Genomic DNA, 15,876 nt, shown 5'->3' with positions numbered 1-15,876 from the left:
AGCACCCCGATAAACTCTATGCGTTGGATCGGGACTAACGTGGACTTGGCATTGTTTACCAACAGGCCAGGGTGGTGCATGTGGACAGGAGGAGTGCCACATGATCCCTCACCTGTGACCGGGTGATGCCCTTGACCAGTCAGTCATCCAGATAGGGGAATATCTGGATGCCCCAGTGCCTGAGGTAGGCCGCTATTACCGACACGCACTTTGTAAAGACCCTGGGGGCAGTGAACAGACCAAACGGGAGGACCATGAATTGGTAGTGATTCTGTCCCACCACAAAACGGAGGAAGCACCTGTGCCCCTCAAATATGTGGATATGGAAGTACGCGTCCTGTAGATCGAGGACCGCCTACCAATCCCCGGGATCCAGGGAGGGGACGATGGAGGCCAGGGAAACCATGCAAAACTTGAGTTTTACCAAGTACTGGTTCAGACCTCGCAGGTCAAGTATGGGTCTGAGCCTTTGGGATAAGGAAATACTGGGAGTAATACCCTTGCCCAGGGCACTCCTTGGGCACCGCCTCTATCGCTCCTAGTTCCAGGAGCCTTCCGACCTCCTGCTCGAGCAGAGCCTCGTGTGATGGGTCCCCCAAGAGGGACGGGTGCGGGGGGTGGTTGGGCGGGTAGGAGGTAAACTGGAGGGTGTAACTTGGGAGATGGTGTTGAGGACCCAACAGTACGAGGTGATCTGCGACCATTCCGGGAGGAACGCACACAATCGATTGGAAAAAGGGAGCTGTATTGGGGGTGGATCCCTGCTGAAAACTGGCGGGGTACCCCCGAACATCCCGTCAAAACTGCCTTTTACCCGCTTGCTTGCCCTTAGAGGACCCAGGCTGTGGGGTAGGCTGGTATTTTCTTTGCGGGCATTTCTTATAGCCCTGTTGTTTCTTATGTGCAGCCTCGTATTTTGGGAGAGCGGCCTATGCAGGAGCCTGCTGTGGCTTGAACTTGGCTTTTGCCGGAGCAGGGACATAGAGGCCCAGGGTCTGGAGGGTCGTACGGGAGTCTTTCATGCTGTGCAGCTTTGTGTCCGTTTCCTCCGCAAACAGCGCCTTCCTCCTTCCCCTCAAAAGGGAGCTCCTGCATCGATGACTGCGCCTCACTGGATAACCCAGAGAGCAGAAGCCAGGACGCCTGTCTCATGGACACCGCTGAGGCCAGGGACCGTGCGGCCGTGTCCGCTGCATCCGAAGTGGCTTGCAGAGACGCCCTTGCGGTGGCTGCCCCTTCCTCCATGAGCGCCTTAAACTCCTTTCTATCGGGCTCCTGGAGGGAGTCTTTGAACTTGGGGAGATTAAACTTGTAGCGACCCAGGAGAGCCTGATGGTTTGCTACCCTCAGCTGGAAGCTTGACGACTAATAAATTTTTCTCCCCAAAGCATCCAGCCTCCGAGAGCTTTTGTTCTTTGGGGTCTGCGCTGGCTGCCCCTGTCACTCCCTGTGGTTGACTGACTCAACCACCAAGGACTTGGGTGCCGGGTGGGTATACAGATACTTGTGCCCCTTAGTGGGTACGAAGTACTTGTGCTCCGCCTTCTTAGAGATGGGAGCCAATGAGGCTGGCGTTTGCCACAGTGCATTTGAAATTTTTGCCACCCCTTCATGGAGCGGCAAGGCCACCCTGCCCGGTGCCGAGGAGGACAGCACATTGAACAGGGAGTCTGAGAGCTCTTCCATTTCATCAGCCTGGAGATGGAGGCTCGCTGCCACCCTTTTTAGTAAGCCTCCGGACGGGGCAAGGAGGCCGGTGCGGTACTTTGGGTGTTGGCCGGCACCGGAGGAAAACTAAACTGACTACTGAAGGTACTACTGAATGAACGGTTCTGCGGACAAGCTGCAGCAAGGCTGGAGCTGAGCAGTTCTGACGCACCTTCACTGGCTGCAAGAAGGAACTGAGGGTGGGGGGAGTGCACAGCTCCCCTTATACCATGCCAGGCAGGCGCCACTCCAGGAGTTGCGGGGGGCGCTCTCCCCCTACAGGTACTGCTAGGGAAAAAACTTCCAGCACTGGTGCACGTGGCGAGCATGCACACCTACTGTGGAATACACATGAGCAATCACTCGAAGAAGAACCACTTTTGCCATGCGTTAATATACCTGACAGTTGCATTTCTAATACTGTGATACATTTATTTGTATATATACTATTTGGAACTACTCAACTTTCCCTCAATTTGTAGAATACATTCACTAGTACAGCACGCCAATGACCCTAGGAGATGCACTAACCACACAGGCACTACACAGATGATAATAGGCTAAAAAAGTTGTGTTCCTCTGTATCCAAGCAACAGAGTACTTAATTGGTCATTTATGTCAAATATTTTGCCTATTAAACCAAGAGCTTCCTCCAGAGGCAAAAAATAATCAAGTGCTTTTAACAAGTGAAATGAACAAATAAATAAGACAAAAGCAGAAAACCCAAACATACAAGTTAGAACAAGCATACAAGGCACTTCCTTCCTCCAAAATCAAAGAGCTTCCTTCATCTGTAAACATGTTGTAATGTTGTTTTTATAAGCAAAGAATATATGAGGAATGATGTTGGAAGTACCTCAAGTATGTGTTGGGAGGTAAGTGAGAGAGAGAGAGAGAGAGAGAGTGTGTGTGTGTTGAGAGAGAGAGAGAGAGAGAGAGAGAGAGAGGCACGTGAACACATGCTGCTGGCTGTGCGTGCTCGGCACTTGAATCTCTCCTGTGCAGCCGCCCAAGTGCGCAGCTTACAGGGAACAGATTCAGGGACACATGGGGAGGGGCGTAGGATGGGGGTAGAGGGAGAAATGCGGACGGGGCAGATGTGCCTGACTGAATGAGAGTCAAAAGAACTGTTCCATACTTCTCTCACCCACACCCAACAACCTTCCAGGTTCACTGCCAGGCTCCTTCCCAGCAATAACTTCCCTCTCCCTCAGGTCCCCATGACTCAGCTCCCCTAACTCCCCCAAGCCTTTGCACTGCTTCTGAGGGGTGCGGGAAACACAGTTCTGTATTGTAGTTTAAATGATTACTCAAAGTTTTGTATTACTATGCCTAGTAAGGAATCTATTTGTCAAAAAAACATTTCCTGAATCTTTTTTGTTGTATTATTTCAGACTTGCTTGCTGACAAGTATCTTGAAATAATTTACCAAAATAATTGAAACTGGCATGATTATACTGTGTTATTTTGACAAATAAAATATTCAGAATTTTGCAGAATTTTAAAATATTGTGCACAGAATTTTTAATTTTTTTGTGCAGAAATTCCCCAGGAGTAGAAAATCCACCTAGATGGCAAGCCATCTTGAATCTACTGACACATAGCAAAGAATTAATTGAGCACTTGGCTACAGTTCCCTAATGGAAAATACTTGTGAGTTTACCTGTTACCCAGACTTTAATTTCCTAGTTCTCCATGCTTCATGTCATATATATTAAAGAGACTAATCACCACTGTAGTCAGTATATGCTCTCTTGTTTTTGTAGGAAATGAAAAAGCTGCTGTTTTGATAAGTAACTGAAAATGTGATTAATGATTTGCATTAGAGTTCATATTTGACAAAAACATACTTACATACTGTTTATGTGGTGTTATAATTATTGCTGAAATAAAATGTTTAAAAATTAATAGGGATGAAAGCAGTTTACTTAGGACTTTTCTACACAGAGCAGAAATGTGCACAAGAGGGGTTTGCTTTCTAAAGCACACTTATGTGTCGCATGCGAACTGGCCTGTGTAGAGTCTGTTGGTGCAATCTTTTTAATTCATGTTAGCAGGAACACCATGGGTCAGTTAGTGCATGTTGGTGCACTTTAGAAATCACACCCCTCTACTGCACTTTTCTGCTCCATATAGATAAGCCCTTAGAAACAAAGCTATAAGTACTTATGTGTGGATTGGTAACAGAGAGGAGAACTGTGAATAATGCAACGAATCAGAAAAAAAGAAAATTCAGGCTGAACATCAAGATGCTTTTGGTAATACTGAAGACCTAGAATAGTCTTTCGCAGGAAGTTGTCAGAAACCATGTTACTGTGGTCATTTAAAACAGGAATTTACAAAGTACAGAGGAATATACTGTAGAGAACGATCCTGCATTGAGAAAGGGGTGGACAAACTGTATTTTTCCCCTCTCTATTTGTTAAGGGTCCATATTTGAGCAATCACTTACCTACGCAGTTACCCACCCATGGGCAGTGGTGGTCAAACTTTGCTATACATCGATTGCACACGCCACAATGTTTGGACCTCACTGGCTTCCGTATCTGTTTGACAGATATTTATGGACATATAATTACAAAAAGCTTTACAGCAAAGTGAAAGGAAAAGTCTGACAGATTTATACTGGTGAAAAAAAAAAAAGAATTTTAATGCATGTTAAAATACTTTGCTGCTGTTAATCCCTTAGATCAAGGTCAACAGGAATTTAAAAGCTTAATGAGTAATTCGGATTCCATTAAACAATTAGTGTCTTGAAATTTCATCATACATCAGCTATGGTATGTATGGTACAAAAATCTATTTAAAATATTTTCCCTTAAATAAAAATGTTGCATCTTAAAAAGTATCAAATATTTATTTCTCTTTCCATCCAACCCAAACCCCTCTAAATCCTCTAGGTATCTAAGTTTTGGGTGCGGATTTGTTTCATTTCAGCTATTTAATATTGACAGAGTATTACATTATGATTGAGATTATTCTTTGGGCATTATTCATAAATGAACCCTAATGTAAACAGAATGCTGTTAATTAAGCCATTTATCAATTCAAGAATATGAATTTAAAGAGAACTTCCAATGGGACTTTTGCGCCAATGTTCACTTTGACAATTTTGAAAACCACTCCCAAACTGAATATATTTTGTAAATTAAATATTAAATGGTTATGATGACACATCAAGAACAAAATACATGAACAAACCTTGAAATACAAAATTTATGTACAAACCTTGAAATTAAAATACATTTAAACTTTAAAACTAAATATTTAAAAAACAACTTCATTTTTACTTATCCCTTTAAATCTGAATTTAAAGGTTCTATGTTTATTATACAAAAATGAATGACACCACAAACATGATAGAAGAAGTATTTCCATTATGGGTTTGTCATGTTATTAATTCTTCCCTGGGAAATAAAATGCATACTTCAGGTCTCAGTAGGTAAGTGCAGGAAGAAATTATTTTTAAACACTGTGTTTCAAAATGTAAACATAACTTGCAAGTCTAAGCAACTAATCCACAGACAATTAGGAAATGTTAAAACACTTCAGAATTTAAAGAAACTTTCCAGTTAACCTGGAAAATATCTAGACAGTTTTGACACAAAGCAAAAGATACTTCTTTTTCAGGCTCAATATGTCATTTAACCCAAAGTTTGTTCTAACCCATTTTAAAATAAAATAATTCTGTTTTGGAAGGCTTTGTGAAGCTTACTTATCTCTTAAGAGCCTTCCTCAAATAGATTTTATTTTACATAGGTCCTGAAACAACTAATCTGCAATGCATATACCAAAAGGGGTTTTCCTTTGTATGGTAGAAGGGAGTATAATACAATATTTCAAGAAGCTCTCACAATAACTAAATATGATTTTGTGATGTTGCTTATACAGATCAACAAAAGACTAAATTACACGCGTATATAGACACACATACATGTATGTACGTAGGTACATCATGTTACATTACATTAAAAAAAATCAACTAAAGTACTTCAGTTTCACAAAACCTCTGAAAGTATTAAAATTTTTAAAAAACCATTACAATTCTCATGATTTCAGTAGAAAAAGGGCTAAACATTTTGTTAAACCAGCAACGGCAATTCTGAGTCAAACTGAAATGTTTACTGCAAATATTCATAATTCTCCCCTTTTCCCCATCCCCCAAAAAATCACAGAATACAAAAGGTACATAAACTTCTCCACAGACTTTTCTTTTTTATAATACAAAACTTCTTCAACCAGGATTCTTGGGAGAAACTGAATGCTTGTTCAAAATATAACAGTTTTGCTACATAGCTTGAAGTTGCTGAAAGGATGCGACAACCAATCATATTGGTTTATTTCAATAAACCTTTTATAAAAAGTTATTTCTATTTGTCAAAACTTTGCAGCTTCTCACAAGATGTGTCCTGTATAAATGTCAGAAGGGGACACTGTGACCATCTAGTCCGACATCCGTATAACACAGGCCACAGAACTTCCCCACCCTCATGGCTCTTCTCTCAACCCTCTCCAATTTATCAACATCCTTCTTAACTTGTGGGCACCAAAATTGAACGCAGTATTCCAGCAGGGGTCGCACAAGTGCCAAACACAAAGGTAAAAGAACCTCTCTACTCCTACTCGAGATTCCCGTCTCCTTTAACCGCAGCATCATGCTGGAAGCACACATTCAGCACATACCTTTTTCAGAGTAACTGCTTCTCAGGATAGTCTCCCCCATCCTGCTAAGTATGGCCTACATTCTTTGTTTCTTTGTGTTTACATTTAGCTGTATTAAAATACTGTACATACACCTCTACCCCGATATAACGCTGTCCTCGGGAGCCAAAAAAATCTTACCGCTTTATAGGTGAAACCGCGTTATATCGAACTTGCTTTGATCTGCCGGAGTGCGCAGCCCCGCCCCCCTGGAGCACTGCTTTAAGCGTTATATCCGAATTCGTGTTATATCGGGTCGTGTTATATCGGGGTAGAGGTGTAGTTTGTTCACACCCAGATTACCAAGCGATCCAGATTGCTCTTCATTATTTACAGCTCCCCCAGTTTTTGTATCATCTGCCTAAATATGGATTCTGATGTCCAACATTAAGGCGGCCAACTTTGAAAAGGTTGCCAACTGTAGTAACATAGGCCCACGTTAGGCTTAAGCAGGCTACGGTTTCAAACTGAGTTTGGATTTTTAGCATGAGTGGTAGGACTGAAGCATGTAAAAGGATGAGAACATAAGAAAACACAAGTTATTTGTGTTAATCTTGTAGTGACCCTTAAAAAAAACAGTGTTATCTCATTTAAGGTTTGGGATGAGGTAATAGAAATAAAGAAAATATGGTTAATGGGCACCAGGAATTGTAAATAATTGGTTTGTTTAGTTTAGTATAAAGAAATGTGTAGTTTGGTAGTCAAAGAGAAATACAGCCTAACGAGATAAGATGCAAACCTTGAAGAAAGAGGCCCAGTCATTAATCTTCTCTTGACCGGGGCAGAGGACAAGGTTCAAACTTAGCTGCTCCATCTGGAGTTAGAAAGGTCTGACAACAAACAATAACATCACCTGTTTCTTATAGTGTATTAAAAAAGTAAGGTTTTCTAGGGGTACTTTGTAAGTGCCTTTCCTTATTCCTCTGGAGTCACGCCATGATGGGAAGGTCCCTACCAGGCCTGATCCTGTTGAGAGTATTTTAGCCAGTACACCTCTACCCCGATATAACGTGACCCGATATAACACGAATTTGGATATAACGCAGTAAAGCAGCGCTCTGGGGAAGGGGGGGGGGGCGGGGCTGCGCGCTCCAGCGGATCAAAGCAAGTTCGATATAACGCGGTTTCACCTATATCACGGTAAGATTTTTTGGATAGGGATAGCGCTATATAGGGGTAGAGGTGTATTTATAACTGTATTGCTTTTGGGTACATAATACAAGAGTATATGCTTACCCTTGTACATTTATCACTAAGTGGCCATTGAATTAATGGAGGAATGCTTGTGCGGCAACTGAGTCATGGTAAACCTTAATAAACTTATTAAGAAAATAATTTTCAATACCAATAATACAATTTAGCATGTTCTTGGATCTTGATTTGCTTTTTTCATGCCAATGCCACATAACAGACTGCTACAAAGGACATTATGCAGCTGACCCTTCTGTTGGGACTAGGGAGGCAGCAGGCCTTTTCTTATATAGCAGATGGCTCCTATTCCCAACTGCATGGAACTTTAGGTAACAAGATGGGTTCTGCAGCTCAGATAGAACCATTACTATTAAAATGGGGTTAAGATTATTAGTTAAGTGTTTCCTCTTAATAGCAGCAAAAGGCCAATGCTTGGCCATTTGGATTAATAAAATTGTACTGTATGTGTGCATATTTAAGAAAATTTGACCATTTTTAAAAAAGTTGGCATATTGTTATTAGTATTTCATCTCATGCTTTGCACGAGTATGTACTATTAGTAGACTTTACAGTCTTTTATATTTGCTAATCACGTTTTAAAAGGAATGTGCACATCATGTTTTCTTGTGGAACTGGATAGCTGCCCTTGTTCTCTTGAAGCTGATTTCCATTTTAAAATGTTTTGTGGAGGGGTGTGAAAATTAGTATTTTTTCTTTTTAAGATGATAGCCAAATTAAAAAAGTCCAGCTCACTTTTGAAAGAAACTATTTTCATGCTCTAAAGGAGATTATTTTAGTTATGCCAATGCCAGACAGAATGCTGTAAAGCCCAACACCAGAAAAAAAATTGACACATCAATGTAAAATATTATTTAAAAACAGGATTGAATAGTGCATTTAAAATTGTATAAAATTAGTTATCCAATTCTCTTTTTAATAAAAAAATTTAACATACATATTTCCCTTAACCCTATGTCCTTTCCAGTTAGCTTAACAATCTGAAAGTCCTAGAAATGTGAAGAGCTAGGAATGGTTCACTATTTTCCAAAACTGAAGCAATTACATTTAGTTTGGTTTGGTTTAGATATCCTTCAAAGTTAAAATAAGGTATTCACAAAGATACAAGATTTAGCATGAATTTTGTCCCCTAGTAAACATGAAGTTAAAACAAAGACTCTGATCCTCTAACTAAGAACATGGGGGTGTACTGTTGAGCCTGCATGGAGGCTGACTTCCAGCGGGCTCTGCATGGATGCAGCAATCTATTTACACACTATCAGTTGCAGGATTGAATCAAAGTTAGCAAAACTCAATCCATAGGGTGTTCTCCATCACAATTTTTCTGCCATGCCGTTCCTTGATTTTACCTGCTGATATAGAAACTATCATTTGATCTATAGAAATAGCTAATACCTCATTAATGAGAAAACAACTTTACATTATACAAAGGCATAATTTAAAGTCGTCATCTTTTTTATTGTCAGATAATTATCTAAAGAAAAATGGTTCCTCAGACTGAATGATTGCATAAATGATTGTATGCCATATGGAAACTGCTAATCAAAGCACTCCTTTAATATTGTTAATTACAAAGTATGCTCTTCCAAATAATTGTCAAAACACAAAAGGGTTTAAAAGTGTACAGGTATTAAGAAAACAATAATGCTTATAAAGTCATCTGCAAGCATGCCTGGAAGTACAAAATACATTTGAAAGTACTGTGAACTGAAGGTCAATGCTATCTCATCAGTGCATTAGCTAAACACAAGAAAAAATTAGATGAAAGTTCTCAACCGCAACCCAATAATTGGATATTATTAATCAACTTGCAGAAGCGAAAAAACTATTAAACTAAATTCTGTGGATAAATGTTTCAGCTCAAGGCAATCAGGATACTGAAGAAACTATTTAACTACAATATTTATCTACAGCATTTAATTTCGTTAGTTTTACTGAAATTTCACAAGTGAGTGAATTTAGGAAGCAAAAGAGCCAACCCATATACAAACTAAACAAACACATTAGATGTGAGTCAACGAGATCAAATATTGGGCTAAATTCTGCTCTCATTTACATCAATCAGTACAATCCTATTTACTTCAGAATGGGTGCACAGGGAGAGCAGAATTTCACCCCAACAATCTTCAGAATATGTAGCATGCCCAGCAAATAATTTTTTACTTGGTAAAGACACTTAGATTCTAGCATTGTGTTACCATTAACGAATTCTCTGCATAAAGTCAAAATGATCTCCCCCCCTGACATTACCACAATTCTTATGAACAGACCCACTTGAGCTTTTTGGAAAACACTATTTTGATGTAAGTTTTTTTAAATAACATCCATCTCTGAAATAACATGGAGAAAAGGGCGGCGGCGGGGGGGGGGGGAAGGAGAAAGGGAAGTCTCATTTATTTACTATATAAATATCCAGTTTTGCCCACCACACACAACCTCTCTCCCCCAACACTGATATTTACATTTCAATTAAGTGGAAACAAAAATAAGTAAGTAAAAATAAAAAGCATACTACCAAACAGGTACTGCAGAATATACTGAGGTCCAGACTTCCTGTCTCTGCAAGTTCAACTATTGTCTTCAGAAGAAACAAACAAGAAATAAAATTAGTATTTAAACTTTTAAACACATACCCATCTAATTTCCAATGTTAAATGATTTCTGCAGCTTATAATCAGGCCTGTATGCTCAGACTATCTCAGGCTTTGCCTACACCAGAATATTTAATTTAAATAAATTTTAAACCTATTTAAACTGGTGCAAAACTCTATGTAGACACTTATTTCCAATTAAAAGTGGCTTATTTAGTTTCTTCTTAGTTGATTGAAGCTAAATAGATTTAAAGCAGGTTTAGACTGACTTAGCACATCCACACAGAATTTAGCACACAGGTTTAACTAAATTGATTTTAAAATCACAGATTTAAACTCAAACTATTTTGCATTTTGATAAATCCTCAGAGATTACCTTCCAGTCAGGACCCATCAGTCAAGAAGGAGAAATTTAAGTTCAGTGGTATACAGTCCAAAGTCTCAAAGCTGCAATTACCTACTCCATAGAATGTTCATCTCTTAACCACAAAAGCAGTAATAAAAGCCAAACCTCCAACCCACTATGCATCATGCTATGCTTATGGATCAAGTGATATACAATGGTGGATTTCAGTTACAACATCCCAATTTCCTTACATTAAATTAGATCCTTTCATTTTATGTGTCCCTCCAGTATCTATTTTGTTTTTGGAATAGTGGTGACTTATTACTCTAGGAAATGAAGAGAGTCTACATTTCCAACAACCTTTATATTTCAGCAGCTGAAGATTGTGCCACAAGAGGCTTTTATATAAAGTCTGCAGTGTCTGGAAAATATATATTCACAGATTTCAAAGGAACTGTCCTGAAAATGTCTTTTGCCAAAGCTACTTTTCTTGGCCCAGGAAGAATTAACTCCGATTAGCATGAATAGTTAAGGAATAAAATTAAAGACCGATATGCTTGTCTAATTTGTACCTTCAGCCATAGTACATGAGATATATTTTAACCGTAGTTCTGGGTTTTAAGTGCCCTGTCACATTGGTGTCTTTGGATCCATATGATTTTAACTCCTTTCTCACCTCTCCTGATTAGAAAAGGAGCAGAAGGTACTTATGACTATTCTGTTAATGTAATAAGCCAAACAAAGTTGGTATGCAAGAAGGTTTACCTTTACTTCCTGGTTGAGATGATGGCCACCAAGGGGGATACCTCAATCGAAGATCCCCAAATGCCTTTTCAATTCTTCCAAGACACTACATGGAGGAACTGGCAGGGGGTGAATATGGAAATACACTAGACCCCGGGGCTCCTTCTCCAAAGCAGCCAGTAAACGCTACAGTCAAGGGTTCAGGGATAAAACGGGGCCTTATAGTCCTCTTTGCAGAAATCAGAGGAACCAACTGTGGCACTAGGACCAGCAGCCTCTCCTCCCTCCTCCAAACGGGAAGCAGTAGCAGTTTCATTCTCCCTTTACTCATTCCTCTCTCTAACAATCCCTTCCTCTATGCTACACTTCAATTCCAAGTGACTCCTCCAAAAAACTAATATAAATAAAACAAATAGATGAAAAACAAAAGAGACAGAACTAACAGGAAGCATGTCTACCATCACCGTGATCGCTTTGGGCTGGCTTTTGATACCCTCTTGCATGTTTGGGACCTCTCCACAAGTAGTTCCATTGAATTCAATGGGAGTAATTGTAGAATAAAGCACTATTCAACATGGTCCTTTGCTTATACAATACACTGCATGCCTTTTACTCTTTGGGGACTGTTCTCCTGTATGTTTGTTCAGTGACCAGTACAATCCAGGGCAGATCCTCCTGATTGGTGCCTTTGGGCACTACCATAATAAAAGTAAATAAATTGCTACTACTACAACTAATAATAATTTCAATGCAGTTTGGAAAGTGGGGAGTTGCCTGAACTACTTCAAATTAGTCTAGGAAGCAGAAATACATCATTGAAAAGGGCAAGCATGTCAAAAGAAAAAACACCTGGAAACTCTGATGTTGCTGGCATTTCCAGATATACTTACCGTGGTCTGTTGGATTGCTCTGCCTATTTGTTCAACAGGGAGGGGAAGCACAAATTATTTGGTGCCCTGACTTTTGTTCACTTTAAGATAAGTTACGAAGCAATGTGGGGAAACTACTACAGTGCCCAGAATATTTTATGCCGGTCCTTTTTATGATGGTCCACTCTAGAGTTGAATTAGTTGCAAAGTGTCTAAAAATGCATCAAAAAATCCATAACATTAGCACAGTGACAAAATCCTGATGGAAGAAGACTGGAAACTGGCTAATTTTGTATTTAGACCCTGATTCGGCAAAGCACTGAAGCATGTGTTTAATTTGAAGTAGGTGAGCAGTGACTTCAATGGGACTCCTGTGTTTATGTGGTTTGCTGAACTGAGGCCACAAAGGGGCTTACTTACTACTCTACAAAGTGTTAAAATTCTACTTAATTATGTAGTCCTGCTGAAGGAATGGTACTTAGATTGGACTAGCCCAGCATCCAACTTGGTGGATGCACAGTAACAGAAAAGCAATTCTGGATGCCTGAATCTGCACATTCACAGTTGTTTTTTTAATATCAATCTATCCTGTAAACAAAAATAATCTAACCAATCACAACCTCATCAGAGATTACTACTCGGCACATGGACAAATATATAATTCCAGGCAGCCTGATGTCATTCCACTTTGATTTGCAGTGAGTTGCATAGCATGCTTGAGAGTGGGATTTCCAAAAACACCTAAGTGAGTCAGGAGCACAAGTCTCACTGATTTTCAATGGGACTTGTACTCCTAACTCCTTTAGGGGCTTTTGAAAAGCTTCCCATAAACTAATGGAAGAGGTTACTGCTGCTCTCATTTTGGGAATTTGTGATTGCTAGGTTTGATTGCTCAAAAACTTCATTTCAATAAAGGGCAAGTTAGAACTGCTAACAGTAATGGGCTTGAGCATCAGAAAATTATCATGGTAAAAGATTATAAATGCATCTGGTCATAAATTATATGCCAAGATGAATTACTCTCAAATGCCAATGAAAGCTAATCAGAGATGTCTATCTCAGAACCGAAGAAGAAGCTTGACTCAAACAGAATTCAATGTTTTGTCAGTAGAAGCTCTAGCTTTATTGGTATAGTATATTTAAATTACAGTAATTTGTACATTTTATTTATTTTTAAAACAGAATAGGCAAAATCTTTAAGCAATGACATTTAAAGTGACAGTTAGTGCAATACCGACAGACTCCAGTCGTCGGTGGGCGGGATTGAATCTGGGACTTCTGGAGCTTAGTGTAGAAGCTTTACAGCACAAGCTAAAAGCCAACTGCCTTTTAGCTAAGGCTGTAGAGCAGACTCATTTAACTCTCTGTAAGTTGTCTCAGTGCCACTCGATGGGACAGAACACCACAGCCAGGAGATGTGGGGTTACATACTTCCCTTAGCTGAGGAAGCGCGTCCCGAGCTTCAGAGACTTCCCAGTTGAAATCCCAGAAGAGTCCCCACTTGTAATGCCAACAGACTCCGGTTGTGGTCAGGCAGGATCAAACCGGGGACCTCTGGAACTTAGTGCATGAGCTTCTACAGCATGAGCTAAAAGCCAATTGCCTTTTAACTAAGGCTGTAGAGCAGATTCATTTAACTCTCTCTAAGGCCTGGTCTACACTGGGGGGTGGGGGGGAAGGGGATTGATCTAAGTTACGCAACTTCAGCTATGTGAATAACGTAGCTGAAGTCGACGTACTTAGATCTACTCACTGTGGTGTCTTCACTGCAGTGAGGCGACTGCTGCCACTCCCCCGTCTACTCTGCCTGTGCCTCTCGCAGTGATGGAGTACAGGAGTCGACGGAAGAGCGCTTGGGGGTCGATTTATTGCATCTAGACTAGACGCGATAAATCGACCCCCGCTGGATCGATCGCTGCCCGCCGATCCAGCAGGTAGTAAGACATACCCTAAGTGGTCTCAGTGCCACTCGATGGGACAGAACCCCACACCCAGAAGGTGTGGATTACACTAGTATTAGAGACAAGATGAGTGAGGTACTATATTTTATTCAACCAGCTTCTGTTGTGAGAGATACAAGCTTTTAAGCTTACACAAAACTCTTCTTCAGGTCTGGGAAATGTACTCAGAGAGAATGTCTACAATGCAATTAGACACCCAGGGCTGGCCCTTATCAGCTGACTCAGGCTCTTTGGGCTTAAGCTAAGGGGCTATTTAATTGGGGTGTAGACATCTGTGGATGGGCTGGAGCCTGGCTCTAGGACCCTCCAAGGTGGGAGAATCTAAGAGATTGGGCTGCAGCCCGAACCCAAACGTCTATACCACAATTAAACAGCTACTTAGGCTATGTCTACACTAGAGACCTTACAGCAGTACAGCTGCTCTATGCCGCTCTCCTGAGAGCGCAGAGCTCTCCTGTCAACATAATTAAACTGTCTCCAACGAGTGGCGGTGGCTATGTCGGCGGGAGAAGCTCTCTCGCTGACACAGCGCTGTGCACACTACCATTTATGCTGGAGAAACTTGCAGCTCAGGGGCGTTTTTTCCCCCCACACGCCTGAGCAACATTAGTTTTGCCGACATAAGTGGTACTGTAGATATGGCCTTAGCCTGAGTCAGCTGGCACAGGTCAGCCGTGGGTGTCTAACTGCAGCGTAGACATGAGTGTCACAACTAAATACAAGGTGGAACAGATATGTTTTAACTGCTTATGCTAAACAATTTCACAGGATTATTCAATGTGAAGTGGCCAGTAGGGGGAAAGCTAGGGTGGGTGTTAATGGGTTATATATCAGGGGTGGGCAAACTATGGCCCGTGGGCCAGATCTGGTCCATCTAACATTTCTGACCAGCCTGCCAGGCTCTTTGGCTGCCCCCTCGCGATCTCCAGTCCTCTAAAAGTTCTGCAGTGCAGTGGGCCGCTCAGGCACGCTGCTTGCCTGCAGTGGCCCCATGCCGCTCCTGGAAGTTGCCGGTTGCTGTTGGCACGCCTCTGCGTGCCCCTGGCAGGGGCGGGGGGAGGGAGAATGGGGAGGTAGAGGTGGCTCCGTGTGCTGCCCCCACCCCCAGCACCGTCCTCACACCCCAAGCCCCTGGCCCAGGTCAGAACTCCCTCCTGCACCTAAACTCCCTCTCAGACCCTGCTCCCCCTCCTGTACCCCAATCCCTTGCCCCCACCTGGAGCCCCCTCCTGCACCAAATTCCCTCCCAGAGCTCCCCCACCCGCACCCCAATACTCTGCACCAGTCCGGAGCTCCCTCCTGCACCCAAATTCCCTCCCAGACCCCGCACCCCTTCCATTAATATAGTAGAAATGTGTGGCTCATGACGACTTATCAAAATTTGTTGAGTGGCCCTCCAGCGAAAATTATTGCCCACCCCTGTTATAGATTGTTGTAATAAGTCATAAATCCAGTGTCTCTATTCGGTCCATGATTTTTAGTGTCTAGCAAAGTTAAGCTCCCAGACTGGTCTTTTGAAGGTGCTGTGCAGGTTTCTTTGAGGATGTGGACTGAGAGGTCTGATAGAGAGTGATCTCTTTGTGAAAACTGGTCATCCACAGGTGATATAATGTTTTTGTCATTTTTCTGTGTGAGTTCATGCAAGAGCATAGTGATTGTCTGCGTTTTACCCACATAGTTGCTACTGGTGCATTTAGTGCATTGTGAGGTACACCACATGTTGTGATTAGCATGTATAAGACGCATGG

At 41.5% G+C, this 15,876-nt stretch overlaps 1 protein-coding gene across 2 annotated transcripts in view; it reads right to left on the bottom strand.

Moving 5' to 3' along the window:
• Window positions 1–15,876, bottom strand: part of ZDHHC17 (zinc finger DHHC-type palmitoyltransferase 17) — a 120,703-nt gene that overhangs the window by 16,675 nt on the left and 88,152 nt on the right. The window contains exons 12-13 of one of the 2 annotated variants that reach the window (XM_042860096.2): window positions 10,130–10,195; window positions 4,160–4,253 (exon numbers count right to left, since the gene is read on the bottom strand). In XM_042860096.2, the coding sequence (XP_042716030.1) occupies window positions 4,160–4,253; window positions 10,130–10,195 (160 nt within the window). The remainder of the gene's footprint in view (window positions 1–4,159; window positions 4,254–10,129; window positions 10,196–15,876) is intronic. The other variant, XM_005310812.5, reaches the window with a different exon arrangement.

This window comes from Chrysemys picta, chromosome 1 (assembly GCF_011386835.1).
Source record: "Chrysemys picta bellii isolate R12L10 chromosome 1, ASM1138683v2, whole genome shotgun sequence".
NCBI classification, from domain to species: Eukaryota; Metazoa; Chordata; order Testudines; family Emydidae; genus Chrysemys; species Chrysemys picta.
The sequence above is the reverse complement of the archived record's forward strand: the minus strand, read 5'-3'. Positions and strand labels throughout refer to the sequence as shown.